The sequence below is a fragment of the Pseudophryne corroboree genome, chromosome 8 (genome assembly GCF_028390025.1).
Source record: "Pseudophryne corroboree isolate aPseCor3 chromosome 8, aPseCor3.hap2, whole genome shotgun sequence".
Taxonomy (NCBI): domain Eukaryota; kingdom Metazoa; phylum Chordata; class Amphibia; order Anura; family Myobatrachidae; genus Pseudophryne; species Pseudophryne corroboree.
In genome coordinates this window covers 301,586,561-301,602,690 of record NC_086451.1, presented here as the reverse complement: position 1 = coordinate 301,602,690, position 16,130 = coordinate 301,586,561, and the positions used below count along the sequence as shown (strand labels likewise).

At 46.2% G+C, this 16,130-nt stretch overlaps 1 protein-coding gene across 1 annotated transcript in view; it reads right to left on the bottom strand.

The window, feature by feature from the left end:
- KIAA1210 (KIAA1210 ortholog) overlaps positions 1–5,246 on the bottom strand; it is a 273,066-nt gene extending 267,820 nt beyond the window's left edge. Inside the window, exon 1 of the mRNA XM_063937350.1 lies at positions 4,703–5,246. Coding sequence (XP_063793420.1) covers positions 4,703–4,725 — 23 coding nt within the window. The 5' untranslated portion in view covers positions 4,726–5,246. The remainder of the gene's footprint in view (positions 1–4,702) is intronic.
- Between the last annotated feature and the right edge of the window lie 10,884 nt (positions 5,247–16,130).

The following is a 16,130-nucleotide window of genomic DNA, read 5'->3' as shown; positions in this document are numbered from 1 at the left end:
ACCGGTAGGTATTAAAATCCTATTTTCTCATACGTCCTAGAGGATGCTGGGGATGCTTCAAGAACCATGGGGTTTATACCAAAGCTCTAGAACGGGCGGGAGAGTGCGGATGACTCTGCAGCGCCGATTGACCAAACAAGAGGTCCTCCTCAGCCAGGGTATCAAACTTGTAAACTTTGCAAAGGTGTTTGATCTCGACCAAGTAGCAGCTCGGCAAAGCTGTAATGCCGAGACCCCTCGGGCAGCCGCCCAGGATGAGCCCACCTTTCTGGTAGAATGGGCCTTCACCGATTTCGGTAACGGTAATCCTGCCGTAGAATGAGCCTGCTGAATCGTATTACAGATCCAGTGTGCAATAGTCTGCTTGGAAGCAGGAGCCCCAATCTTATTGGGAGCCCACAGGACAAACAGAGACTCTGTTTTCCTAATCTGTACCATTCTGGCGACATAGATTTTCAAATCTCTGACCACATCGAGAGACTTCGATTCCGCCAAGGCGTCAGTAGCCACTGGCACCACAATAGGCTGGTTTACGTGAAACGACGAAACCACTTTTGGCAGAAATTGCTGACGAGTTCTCAACTCCGCTCTATCTGCATGGAAGATTAAATAGGGGCTTTTGTGAGACAAAGCCGCCAATTCAGACACCCGCCTTGCGGATGCCAAGGCCAACAGCATGACTACTTTCCAAGTAAGGAATTTCAACTCAACCTTACGCTAAGGTTCAAACCAATGAGATTGCAGGAACTGCAACACCACATTAAGATCCCATGGTGCCACTGGGGGCACAAAGTTTTGTTTTTGTGTAAAGACACCGGAAACCCCAATTAGTGCACCGCATCCCATAAACTCTGTGATTGTGGACAATTGCAAACGTTCATCATCATGATTGGTTCTGGTTTGTTATTCTGTGGTTTATGCATTTTGCTGGATTTTCACACAAAGCAAAAAAAGAAATCATGCATATTCTTCACAATCACGGAATTTATGCTCTACATAATTTTATATATAATTTCTTCTTTTTTTGCTTTGTATGAAAAGCCAGCAACATGTATAAACCACTGAATAACAAACCAGAAACAAATCATGACAATGAACGTTTGCAATTGTCCACAATCACAGAATTTATGCAGCACGCTTTTTATATATGTTCCATATAGGGACGTAGTCATGTGACCGGCCGTCGGGATCCCGCCAGTCACTATACCGACGCTGGAATCTCAATCTCTGGCATGCCGACTAACAGGGAATATTCCTGCAAAGGGCACCGTTGCGCCCCCGCCTGCATTCTGCCGGCTGGGGATCCCGGAGTTGATATGGTGACCTCCGGTATCCCAAAAGCCGGTCTCCACATACCAATCCTTCTATATACGCCCTTTATGAAAACCCATCAAAATGCATAAACCACAGAACCAATCATAGCAATGGACATTTGATTGATGGACCAACACACCAAACACAGGACTAATAGAAGTAACAATTAAGACTGATCCCCACCCCAAGATGGCCTATCAACCCCATATATACTGAATTCAAAATGGCAATGCACACTACTGCTCCCAGATGACTGATCGAAATGTGTTGGAGGACACTAATAAAAGCATTCATACCCATACCAGGAAAACACGAGCTACAACCACTGACTTTGGCGCATATCGGAATCAGTCCCGTGATGCGACCCCGTGACCAGAAGCTAGGTGAAGGTGGAAGAGGCAACAGGAATAGGGATGGTAAGGCACAAAGGAAGGTGGAGAGGCGAGCTCCTGTATTAAGTAAAGGGGGCGCCCGTGACAGGTCTCACAGGACCGAAGCCGGTGCATCCCCTCCTTACAGACTAAGCACGGCTGCGCTGATAGAAGGAGACTTATGCCACGTCCCAACCAGGTGGACCCAGAGTGCCCCACCAATGCTGCAGATAAAACAGTCCGGGTGCCGCACTCTTCCACCACCACTGATACACAATACCCCCACTGTGGCCACACTACTCATCCACTACTCAGGTATCCGGGCCTCTGGGGTAGTGGGATGACACACTCCAGAATGGCATCTCAGAGACACCATTAAGGATATAAACTGTTGGACATTCATCCCCCCTAGCAAAGACTTTCTGCATTTGGAAACTGTCACCTTTACACCATCACAGCAAGCACCAGACCGTCACGTACGGCACCTGGAGAGACTATCTGCAATACCAATCTCCTCTCTTTTTTCTGTTTTTATATCTATATTAAGGGCCCTACATACTTGCCGATGTGTGCGGCTGATATGAACAATCTTGTTCAGTAATGAACGAGAAATTGTTCATATCCTTCAGTGTGTAGGCACCAACGATGAACGGTGCAGCCATTCAGCGTTGGTGCCGGCTCGTTTATGCCTGCAAGCCAATATGGACAATATCATCCATATTAGCATGCAACCCCCCCCCCCCCCCTCCCAACCCCTTCCCCACCGCCAGGTCAGGCACCTCGGCGGCAAATCTGCAAGTGTGTAGGGGGCATAACAGTTCTTGCCAATTTGACATGCACACTTCTTTGTAAATTGAATATTAAGGTTATTGACCACACTGTTCTGTATACTGCTTGACACGGGTGGTCTTCAGGTTGCCGAATGTCGGGATCCCGGCGCACAGTATACCGGCGCCGGAATCCCGACACCCGGCATACCGACAGATATTCTCCCTCGTGGGGGTCCACGATCCCCCTGGAGGTAGAATGACTAGCGTGGTGAGCCCACAAGGGGCTCATTTGCGCTCGCCACGCTGTCGGTATGCCGGCGGTCGGGCTCCCGGCGCCGGTATGCTGGTCGCCCGGCCGCCGGCATACCATACTACACCCCTTGACACACTGTACCATATATTGTCTTACACACTTGTGAACTGGAAATATGTAAGTAAAGTGTTTTACACCATTGACATCTCAGTCACAATCTTACTTTTGACAAAGTTGACATTTTGTCCATGTGGATTTTATGGGATCCGGACTGAAAGTCGACAGTAACTAGGTCGACAATGTCTAGGTCAACCACTATTGGTCGACAGTAACTAGGTCGACAGGGTGTCTAGGTCGACATGTCAAAAGGTCGACATGAGTTTTTCACAATTTTTTGCTTTTTTTTTAACCTTTTCATACTTAACGATCCACGTGGACTACGATTGGAACGGTAATCTGTGCCGAGCGAAGCGGTAGCGGAGCGAAGGCACCATGCCCGAAGCATGGCGAGCGAAGCGAGCCATGCGAGGGGACGCGGTGCAGTAATTGGGGTTCCTGGTCACTCTACGAAGAAAACAACACCAAAAAATCATTAAAAACTCATGTCGACCTTTTGACCTGTCGACCTAGAACATGACCTGTCGACCTAGACACCCTGTCGACCTAGTTACTGTCGACCAATAGTGGTCGACCTAGACATTGTCGACCTAGTTACTGTCGACTTTCAATACCACACCCGGATTTTATGCATGTCGGCAAATCTATTGACGGTCGACCTTAGTATTGTCGACCTACCATTCAGATACCCATCTTCAGACGCAGCAGCGGATCAGAGAAGCCGCCAGGAGGCGTCTATTTACATGATACGCCTCCTGCGGCATTAGCATATTTGAGCACAGCCACTGTGTACAAACACTGTGCTTCTGTGTCCATCTCAGAATGAAGTACTTTATCTACACAGGCAGTGTTTGCACACCAGAAACAGTGCCAGCAGGAATTGACATGAATGACCATAGTATCTGAGTGCTGCAAACATATGTGTGAGCTAAATAAATAACTAAACAATAATATGGCCAAATTCATTGTGCACTGACTGCATATTTAAAGAATGCAGAAATAGGATTCCAATATGATATTAGTACATACCTGTCAGAGAAAGCAGTTATTTCCTATCAGGGAACTTTGATTCTTGCTAGTAACCAGTTTTAGTGGCCCAGGAAAAGAAAAGTATTTAGAGCAATAGCCCTAATTACTGCTACTAATCACCCCTCCCCCTAACTAAAACAGTGCTGAATGCCATAAAGTCCCATAAAACTTGTAATGTTCTGTAGTAACTCCTTAAAACAAGTACAAATGTGTGTGGTCTCATTCAAGTTAAATATGGTCTCAGTTTTATGGAGCCTCACTGCTCCCCTAAGTAAATCCAGAACATATATTTCCACTGAAGTCTCAAAATATAAAAAAACATATGTAAATGGTAGACCATAAGAAAAGACTAAGGACATCTACTGGACAATAAACGTTATGAAAGTAACAGTATAGATCTCTTCCTAGAGTAGGACCCAGACTGTACCAAACTAGGATTTGAAAACAATGCAATATAAAAGCCAGCACCCAATTAATCATCAATTGTAGCCACAAAAAGATAGCAAATTACAAATAATCTGACATAAAGGCAAACATCGCATCAAACCTACAGTGACATCAGTAAATTAGTATGCTTTGCTAACAAACGTGGGTGCGAGTATATCGTATTCTTCCTAATGATAATTTTTACTATAGTTTGTGTTAATCAGCTCTGGAAAGCATTTTAGAATCAGGCTGCAATTAAAACACATTCAATACATGCGCGAAGTAATCATCTGTAAAGGACAACATGTTTCCCCAGATTCCTGGGCAGATTGTATGAAGTTTGCGAATGAACTTTCAGTTACCATCCCTTCCTCTGTGGCTGTGATTTCCATAATGATACAAAGAGACATCTGTATAATAACCTGGATAGAGACGACTGCTGCATACGTTCCAGCTTCCAGTAATGCGATCTGTCTGTGAGCGATCCACGGCGATCACCAGAAAAGCCAGCTAGCAAGATGCTACTACAGCTCCGGCTCCTTCCTGTCTCCCTCAGCTGACTCCATCCAGCAGTGAGTTTCCTCCTCTCCAGCCCAGTAATCCGGCCTGCAGCAGTCACTCACCGGCTCAGTCGCCGCCCATGTCTGAGGCTGCTGCAGACAGAGGTGCTGCCTGCACTGAATGGGGATGGTGGGCACACCAGACACGAGTACACTCAGAAGTGTATATCAGTCTCGTGGAACGTGAGAGGCTGGAACAGTGTAGCCCAACATTAAAGCAATGGTTTCTCTCATATTCTCTGAGACTACTGAGGCTGGATGGAGCTTGTTCATTTGTTAAGATACACTTCATAGGTTTCAATATGAATTTGTTATGGAAAAATGAACAAACAGGAACGTGTTTGCTTGATTGTGCTGATGCCATACTTTGAGATCAGGAAAGCCCCAAAGGATGACATGATTTATTCTGGAATTATTCCAGAAACAGGCAGCTTTCCCTATCTGTTAGACTGTAGAACCACCTAACACAGTGTTTCACAACCTCAATCCTCAAAGCACCCAAAAAGTCCAGGGTTTTAAGGATAACCATACTTAAGCACAGGTGAATTAATTAGTACCTCCAATTTTGATTAATCCATCTGTGCTCAAGCATGAATGTACTTAATATCTGGACTGTGTTAGTGTGCTTCGAGGAGCAAGGTTTTGAAAATACTGCCCTAACATAACCTATCTCTTAGGCCAGGTAGACACTACGCCGACTACGGGTATACAGTGGTTCCCAAACTCTGTCCTCAGGGACTCCAAACAGTTCATGTTTTTCATAGAGATGAGCGCCTGAAATTTTTCGGGTTTTGTGTTTTGGTTTTGGGTTCGGTTCCGCGGCCGTGTTTTGGGTTCGACCGCGTTTTGGCAAAACCTCACCGAATTTTTTTTGTCGGATTCGGGTGTGTTTTGGATTCGGGTGTTTTTTTCAAAAAACCCTAAAAAACAGCTTAAATCATAGAATTTGGGGGTAATTTTGATCCCAAAGTATTATTAACCTCAAAAAACATAATTTACACTCATTTTCAGCCTATTCTGAACACATCACACCTCACAATATTATTTTTAGTCCTAAAATTTGCACCGAGGTCGCTGTGTGAGTAAGATAAGCGACCCTAGTGGCCGACACAAACACCGGGCCCATCTAGGAGTGGCACTGCAGTGTCACGCAGGATGGCCCTTCCAAAAAACCCTCCCCAAACAGCACATGACGCAAAGAAAAAAAGAGGCGCAATGAGGTAGCTGTGTGAGTAAGATTAGCGACCCTAGTGGCCGACACAAACACCGGGCCCATCTAGGAGTGGCACTGCAGTGTCACGCAGGATGGCCCTTCCAAAAAACCCTCCCCAAACAGCACATGACGCAAAGAAAAAAAGAGGCGCAATGAGGTAGCTGACTGTGTGAGTAAGATTAGCGACCCTAGTGGCCGACACAAACACCGGGCCCATCTAGGAGTGGCACTGCAGTGTCACGCAGGATGGCCCTTCCAAAAAACCCTCCCCAAACAGCACATGACGCAAAGAAAAAAAGAGGCGCAATGAGGCGCAATAAAAAAACCACGGTTAGGTGGTATATATTATAATAATAATACAATTATGGATGGACGGACTGCCTGCCGAGTTCCGACACAGAGGTAGCCACAGCCGTGAACTACCGCACTGTACACTGGTTGATAAAGAGATAGTAGTATACTCGTAACAACTAGTATGACACTATGACGACGGTATAAAGAATGAAAAAAAAACCACGGTTAGGTGGTATATATTATAATAATAATACAATTATGGATGGACGGACTGCCTGCCGACTGCCGACACAGAGGTAGCCACAGCCGTGAACTACCGCACTGTACACTGGTTGATAAAGAGATAGTAGTATACTCGTAACAACTAGTATGACACTATGACGACGGTATAAAGAATGGAAAAAAAACCACGGTTAGGTGGTATATATTATAATAATAATACAATTATGGATGGACGGACTGCCTGCCGACTGCCGACACAGAGGTAGCCACAGCCGTGAACTACCGCACTGTACACTGGTTGATAAAGAGATAGTAGTATACTCGTAACAACTAGTATGACACTATGACGACGGTATAAAGAATGGAAAAAAAACCACGGTTAGGTGGTAGGTATATAATAATAAATAATACAATTCTGGTCGGACGGACTGCCTGCCGTGTGCCGACACAGAGGTAGCCACAGCCGTGAACTACCGCACTGTACACTGGTTGATAAAGAGATAGTAGTATACTCGTAACAATTAGGATGACACTATGACGGTATAAAGAATGAAAAAAAAACCACGGTTAGGTGGTAGGTATATAATAATAAATAATACAATTCTGGTCGGACGGACTGCCTGCCGTGTGCCGACACAGAGGTAGCCACAGCCGTGAACTACCGCACTGTACACTGGTTGATAAAGAGATAGTAGTATACTCGTAACAATTAGGATGACACTATGACGGTATAAAGAATGAAAAAAAAACCACGGTTAGGTGGTAGGTATATAATAATAAATAATACAATTCTGGTCGGACGGACTGCCTGCCGTGTGCCGACACAGAGGTAGCCACAGCCGTGAACTACCGCACTGTACACTGGTTGATAAAGAGATAGTAGTATACTCGTAACAATTAGGATGACACTATGACGGTATAAAGAATGAAAAAAAAACCACGGTTAGGTGGTAGGTATATAATAATAAATAATACAATTCTGGTCGGACGGACTGCCTGCCGTGTGCCGACACAGAGGTAGCCACAGCCGTGAACTACCGCACTGTACACTGGTTGATAAAGAGATAGTAGTATACTCGTAACAATTAGGATGACACTATGACGGTATAAAGAATGAAAAAAAAAACACGGTTAGGTGGTAGGTATATAATAATAAATAATACAATTCTGGTCGGACGGACTGCCTGCCGTGTGCCGACACAGAGGTAGCCACAGCCGTGAACTACCGCACTGTACACTGGTTGATAAAGAGATAGTAGTATACTCGTAACAATTAGGATGACACTGACGGTATAAAGAATGAAAAAAAAACCACGGTTAGGTGGTAGGTATATAATAATAAATAATACAATTCTGGTCGGACGGACTGCCTGCCGTGTGCCGACACAGAGGTAGCCACAGCCGTGAACTACCGCACTGTACACTGGTTGATAAAGAGATAGTAGTATACTCGTAACAATTAGGATGACACTATGACGGTATAAAGAATGAAAAAAAAACCACGGTTAGGTGGTAGGTATATAATAATAAATAATACAATTCTGGTCGGACGGACTGCCTGCCGTGTGCCGACACAGAGGTAGCCACAGCCGTGAACTACCGCACTGTACACTGGTTGATAAAGAGATAGTAGTATACTCGTAACAATTAGGATGACACTATGACGGTATAAAGAATGAAAAAAAAACCACGGTTAGGTGGTAGGTATATAATAATAAATAATACAATTCTGGTCGGACGGACTGCCTGCCGTGTGCCGACACAGAGGTAGCCACAGCCGTGAACTACCGCACTGTACACTGGTTGATAAAGAGATAGTAGTATACTCGTAACAATTAGGATGACACTATGACGGTATAAAGAATGAAAAAAAAACCACGGTTAGGTGGTAGGTATATAATAATAAATAATACAATTCTGGTCGGACGGACTGCCTGCCGTGTGCCGACACAGAGGTAGCCACAGCCGTGAACTACCGCACTGTACACTGGTTGATAAAGAGATAGTAGTATACTCGTAACAATTAGGATGACACTATGACGGTATAAAGAATGAAAAAAAAACCACGGTTAGGTGGTAGGTATATAATAATAAATAATACAATTCTGGTCGGACGGACTGCCTGCCGTGTGCCGACACAGAGGTAGCCACAGCCGTGAACTACCGCACTGTACACTGGTTGATAAAGAGATAGTAGTATACTCGTAACAATTAGGATGACACTGACGGTATAAAGAATGAAAAAAAAAACCACGGTTAGGTGGTAGGTATATAATAATAAATAATACAATTCTGGTCGGACGGACTGCCTGCCGTGTGCCGACACAGAGGTAGCCACAGCCGTGAACTACCGCACTGTACACTGGTTGATAAAGAGATAGTAGTATACTCGTAACAATTAGGATGACACTATGACGGTATAAAGAATGAAAAAAAAACCACGGTTAGGTGGTAGGTATATAATAATAAATAATACAATTCTGGTCGGACGGACTGCCTGCCGTGTGCCGACACAGAGGTAGCCACAGCCGTGAACTACCGCACTGTACTGTGTCTGCTGCTAATATAGACTGGTTGATATTTAAAGAGATATTAGTAGTATACAACAATACTATACTGGTGGTCAGGCACTGGTCACCACTCCTGCAGCAAAAGTGTGCACTGTTAATTAATATAATTGTACTCCTGGCTCCTGCTAACAACCTGCAGTGCTCCCCAGTCTCCCCCACAATTAATTATAAGCTTTTAATTTATACATTGATGACTGTGCAGCACACTGGGCTGAGCTGAGTGCACACAGACTGAGTCACACTGTGTGACTGACTGTGCTGTGTATCGTTTTTTTTTTCAGGCAGAGAACGGATATAGCAGAGAGAAGTGAACGGATATATTATATTAAATAAAAGTTAACTAGCAACTGCACTGGTCACTGACTGTGGTAAACTAACTCTGTCTGCGACTCTGCACAATCTCTCTCTATCTAATCTATCTATCTCTATTCTAATGGAGAGGACGCCAGACACGTCCTCTCCCTATCAATCTCAATGCACGAGTGAAAATGGCGGCGACGCGCGGCTCCTTATATAGAATCCGAGTCTCGCGAGAATCCGACAGCGTCATGATGACGTTCGGGCGCGCTCGGGTTAACCGAGCAAGGCGGGAAGATCCGAGTCGCTCGGACCCGTGGAAAAAAAAGTGAAGTTCGTGCGGGTTCGGATTCAAAGAAACCGAACCCGCTCATCTCTAGTTTTTCAGGTCGCCTAGCAGGTGCACAGGTGTATTCATTACTTGCTGACACATTTTAAAAGATCCACAGATGAAGCTAATGGCCCATACACATGGTGAGATTCGGGCTATGCCCGATTCTCATTATGCGACAGGGGCTAGGTCTGCAAATAGTCAGTATCGCAAGCACACTCGTTATGTGCTTGCGATACTGACTATGTGTGATTTTGGCTAAGTGACAATTTTGACTATCTCTTCTATAGAGATAGTCAAAATTGACTTGCCTGCACAGTCTATCTATTCTTGCGATGCCGACCGTGCATCGGCGTCGAATCTTGATCGCAAGGTGACTTTCACCTTGCGATCTGCACTAACTTTTCTTATGATTTTGACTATATAGTCAAAATCGTAAGAAAAAAATCTCACCGTGTGTACACACCATAAGTATTTCACTTGCAATTCTGTGAGACCTAGAAAATGTGAGCAGTTGGGGGTCCTTGAGGACCATGTTTGGGAACCACTGCACTAGAACGACCTGTATCCGGCCAATCCGTCTGGACACAGAACCCTACATCGATGTAGGATGACATGCTGCATTCGGCAGCATGGTATCATGCACAATATGTTCTGGTTGGCTGTGCAACACGGCCGACTGGAAAATATTGCATGCGACCCGCAGGAGCACGCCAGAGCCATAACTAGACAGTTTGGTGCCCTGTGCCAGAAAAAGAATTGGTGCCCCCCATAACTAAAATAGGGACAGGCTTGCGTCAATAATATAAGAGTGTAGCTTCCTGGGGAAAGGACGTGGTCACAAAATAATACCAATTCATATTATCCTCCATTATTCAAATTACGCCACACAGTATTACCACTAATATACATTATGCGAGGTAGAGCTCCGTTTACACATTTCTCCAGGCAGAGCCCCCTTTTACACATTACTATAGGAAGAGCTCCCTTTTACACATTACTCCAGGTGGTGCCCTCTTTTACACCTTACTATAGGCAGATCCCCCTTTTACACATTATTCAAGACAGAGCCCCCTTTTACACATTATGCCAGGCAGAGCCCCCTTTAACACATTAAGCCAGGCAAAGACCCCTTTGTCACGATCCGGGTATCTGGACGCCATTTCTTACCCATCAGATGCCTCCTAAGGCTGGCTCAGCGCTCCAGGACCGGATCCCATCTGTTATCCTGATGTGTACATTCCTGTATCCTCTCCTGTCACTCTGGGACGCTGTCACAGTAAACGCCATATTACACCTGGCATGGCGTCTCCCGCGGCCTCCGCCGCCGTCCCTGAACTTCTGCATGCAGAGTGTCTGAGTGGCGATTACGTCAGCCGCGGCCTCCGCTGTGTCCGCGTGGTTGGATGTGCATCTGTCAGCCTGGCGCCTCCTGTCTCCGGTGGCCGGCGCCGCCATTACTGTTTTCATTACCACATGGATTACAAACCAAACTTCCCTCCAAGTGTCTGCATGGGCGCAGCCATCTTGGATTCTGTCAGCTGATCATTTCCACCAATCTGTTCTCAGTATTGATAATCTGCATAATTGCCTAGCCAATCCCTTCCTTGCTGCAGGTATAAATACACTGTGCCTGAGCAAGGAAGGCGTCAGTGCTTTGGTTGTCAAACCTAGTTCCTGTTTGTCTCTCTCCTGTGATTGTCTTCCAGGTTCCAGCTCCTGTCTCAAGACTTCCACCATAGAGACCCGCACCAGCATTCCACCTGCGGTGTAGCCTGACTCTCCAATCCATTGTGGATTCATCTGTTTCCAGCTACAACATTACCTGCTTCCAGCTCAGCTTCCAGCAGAGTACAGCTTCCCTTAAAGGGCCGGTGTCCTTTCTACACTTTACCACTCTCCACCGGTATTATTATTTCTCCGCTCTCAAGTTCTACATTTCAGTTCATATTTCATCGCTCCCAAGTTCATTTATTATTTAACTGGTTCCAGCCAGTATCCACTCCGTGCTAACAACAGTCTGGTTCCAGCCAGTATCCACAGCAGCTGTTTTATCTTCAGCAACCCAGCTTTTCCTGGAACACCAGCTGGCACAATCCTGGGTTATCTCCATTGCTACAGTCGGGCCTGGTAAGGACTTTCCATCTAGAAGATCATAAGAACTATCTCACACTACCAGTGCCCTGTGGCTCCTGCCATCCTGTAGTACCCAGGAACTGTATTTATTCTTTGCTGACTTTTACGTTTTCTTTTACTGCTGCTGTGTTGCGGAGTTGTCATAATAAACATCATTGACTTTTATCCAAGTTGTCGTGGTCACGCCTTCGGGCAGTTATTATTCATGTTACTTACATGTCCAGGGGTCTGATACAACCTCCCAGGTTCCGGTACATCTCAGCCCCTACAACTGAGGCTGCCTCCCGTCAGCTCAGGCCCTCAGTTGTGACAGTAAGCACTGACCTAATGAATCCAGCCGGAGACCAGGATCAAGCGGCCAGGCCGATGCAAGAACTGGCAGCCCGACTAGAACATCAGGAGGCTGCACAGGGCCACATCATCCGCTGTCTCCAGGATCTCTCTACTCGGCTGGATGGGATTCAGACAACTCTCCGTGGATCAGGCGCGTCTGGTGCGTCAACCACAGTGACTCCAGCTATAACCCCACCCACCTTACCCATTTCTGCTCCACGTCTTCATCTTCCAACGCCAGCAAAATTTGACGGATCTCCAAGATTCTGCAGGGGATTTCTCAACCAGTGTGAGATTCAGTTTGAGCTACAACCTGGCAATTTTCCCAGTGACCGTACAAAAATTGCCTACATTATTTCTCTTCTCAGTGGCTCAGCCCTTGATTGGGCATCACCGTTATGGGAGAGGTCCGACACCCTGCTATCTTCCTACACTGCCTTCGTGTCAACATTCAGGCGCATCTTCGACGAGCCAGGCCGGGTAATCTCAGCTTCATCCGAGATTCTCCGTTTACGCCAGGGGTCACGTACTGTAGGACAATATCTGATACAGTTCCAGATCCTGGCATCCGAACTGGCATGGAACGACGAGGCCCTGTATGCTGCATTCTGGCATGGCTTATCTGAGCGTATTAAAGATGAGTTAGCTACCAGAGACTTACCTTCTAAGTTAGATGAGCTAATCTCACTCTGCACGAAAGTTGATTTACGTTTCAGAGAGAGAGCAACTGAGCGTGGAAGATCATCTGCTCCAAAATCTTCTGCTCCTCCTCCTCGTCAACTGTCACCATCTAAAGATGAGCCCATGCAACTTGGCCGTTCCCGTTTAACTCCTGCTGAGCGCCGAAGACGTCTCTCCGAGTTTCTCTGTCTCTATTGTGCAGCTCCGTCTCACACCATTAATGCCTGTCCCAAACGTCCGGGAAACTCCAAATCCTAGCTCGCCAAGGAGAGGGCCGGCTAGGAGTAATGATCTCCTCTCCATCTCCTCAAGATTGTAATCTCCCAGTCTCGCTTCAAGTTGCTCAACGTTATCGGAACGTCATTGCCCTCCTTGATTCCGGAGCAGCTGGGAACTTTATTACCGAAGCCTATGTTAAACGGTGGTCCCTACCCACCGAGAGACTTCCTTCGTCCATTTCTTTAACTGCCATGGATGGCAGCAAAATATTTGATGCAGTTATTTCTTTAAGGACTCTACCAGTTCGTCTGAGAGTGGGAGTTCTTCATTCCGAACTTATTTCTTTTTTAGTGATTCCAAGAGCCACACATCCTGTGGTCCTGGGCCTTCCATGGCTCCGTCTTCACAATCCTACAATTGATTGGACGACTACGCAAATCCTGGCATGGGGTTCCTCCTGTGCTGAGACATGTTTGTTTAAAGTATTGCCTGTCTGTTCTTCCTCCCCCAGGTCGTCTGATGTTCCACCTCCTCCATATCAAGATTTCACGGATGTGTTCAGTAAAGCTTCTGCTGATATCCTTCCTCCTCATAGAGAATGGGACTGTACGATTGATCTCGTTCAAGGGAAGGTTCCACCTCGAGGCCGAACTTATCCGTTGTCTCTGCCTGAGACGCATTCTATGGAGGAATATATTAAAGAGAACCTAGCAAAGGGGTTCATTCGACCTTCTTCTTCTCCAGCCGGCGCAGGCTTCTTTTTTGTAAAAAAGAAAGATGGTGGTCTGCGGCCGTGCATCGACTACAGAGGTTTGAACGACATTACCATCAAGAACCGTTATCCTTTACCCCTGATTACTGAGCTCTTTGACAGAGTTAGCGGAGCTACCATCTTTACAAAGCTGGACTTGCGAGGTGCATACAATCTCATCCGGATCCGTGAGGGTGACGAGTGGAAGACCGCCTTTAACACCCGTGACGGACATTATGAGTACCTCGTCATGCCCTTCGGATTGAGCAATGCTCCAGCTGTCTTCCAGCATTTTGTCAATGAGATTTTCAGAGACATTCTATACCGTCATGTCGTGGTCTATCTAGACGATATCCTCATTTTTGCCAACGATTTAGAGGAACATCGTTTTTGGGTTAAAGAGGTTCTGTCCCGTCTCCGTGTCAATCATCTCTATTGCAAATTAGAAAAATGCGTCTTTGAAGTCAAGTCCATTCCGTTTCTAGGGTACATTGTGTCCGGTTCCGGACTAGAGATGGATCCTGAGAAACTACAAGCAATCCAAAATTGGCCGGTACCCTTAACCCTCAAAGGGGTCCAGAGGTTCTTAGGGTTCGCCAACTATTACCGAAAGTTTATACGAGACTTTTCCACCATTGTGGCGCCTATTACTGCTTTCACTAAGAAGGGTGCTAACCCGTCCAAGTGGTCTGAAGAAGCCATGCAAGCATTTCATCTTTTAAAACAAAGGTTCATCTCTGCGCCTGTTCTGAAACAGCCTGACATCGACTCTCCTTTCATCTTAGAGGTGGATGCCTCCTCCGTTGGAGTAGGAGCGGTGTTATCTCAGAGGGCTAAAGATGGCCATTTACACCCTTGCAGTTTCTTCTCCCGGAAGTTCTCCCCAGCTGAGCGCAACTATGCCATTGGCGACCAGGAGTTGCTAGCCATCAAGCTCGCTCTAGAAGAGTGGAGGTATCTGTTGGAGGGAGCTTCTCATTCAATCACCATACTTACAGACCACAAGAACCTTTTATACCTGAAGGGCGCACAATGTCTCAACCCTCGTCAGGCCAGATGGGCACTTTTCTTTTCCAGGTTCGACTTTAAACTCCAGTTCTGTCCGGGCTCTCAGAATCGCAAGGCCGATGCCCTTTCCCGCTCATGGGAGCAAGAAAATGAGTCAGAGTCTTCAGACAAGCATCCTATTATAAATCCGTTGGCATTCTCCACGGTAGGGATGGACTCTACGCCCCCATCAGGGAAAAGTTTTGTGAAGCCGATGCTAAGGAAGAAGCTCATGCATTGGGCCCATGCTTCCCGTTTTGCCGGACATACAGGTATCCAAAAAACCCTGGAGTTTATCTCTAGGTCCTATTGGTGGCCAACTCTGAAAAAGGACGTCTTGGAGTTTATTGCATCTTGCCCAAAGTGTGCCCAACATAAAGTATCCCGCCAGTCGCCTGCGGGGCAACTGGTTCCACTATCCGTTCCCCGTCGACCATGGACCCACTTGTCGATGGATTTCATTACAGACTTACCCATGTGCAACAAGTTCAATACCATCTGGGTGGTAGTTGACCGGTTCACCAAGATGGCACACTTCATTCCTCTCACCGGTCTTCCGTCAGCTTCCAAGTTGGCTCAAGTATTCATACAAGAGATCTTCCGACTCCACGGTCTTCCTGAAGAAATTATCTCAGATCGAGGAGTTCAATTCACAGCCAAATTCTGGCGAAGTTTATGTCAAGTCCTCCAAGTCAAGCTAAAGTTTTCCACGGCTTACCATCCTCAGACCAATGGTCAAACCGAGAGGGTGAATCAGGACTTGGAGGCCTTCCTCCGCATCTATGTGTCCTCCTCTCAAGATGACTGGGTTCAATTACTTCCCTGGGCCGAGTTCTGTCATAACAACCAGTATCATTCTTCATCTGCTTCAACACCATTCTTCACTAACTTTGGATTCCACCCTAAAGTCCCTGAGTTCCAACCGCTTCCAGCAACTTCTGTTCCCGCAGTGGATATCACCTTGCATCAGTTTGCCAATATCTGAAAGAGCGTACGATCAGCTCTGCTCAAGGCATCGTTCAGGTACAAGAAGTTTGCGGATAAGAAGCGTCGAGCAGTTCCTGCTCTCAAGGTGGGTGATCGGGTATGGTTATCCACGAAGAATTTGAGGTTAAGAGTTCCCAGTATGAAGTTTGCACCTCGCTATATCGGTCCTTTCAAGATTGAACAAGTCATCAATCCTGTTGCTTACAGAC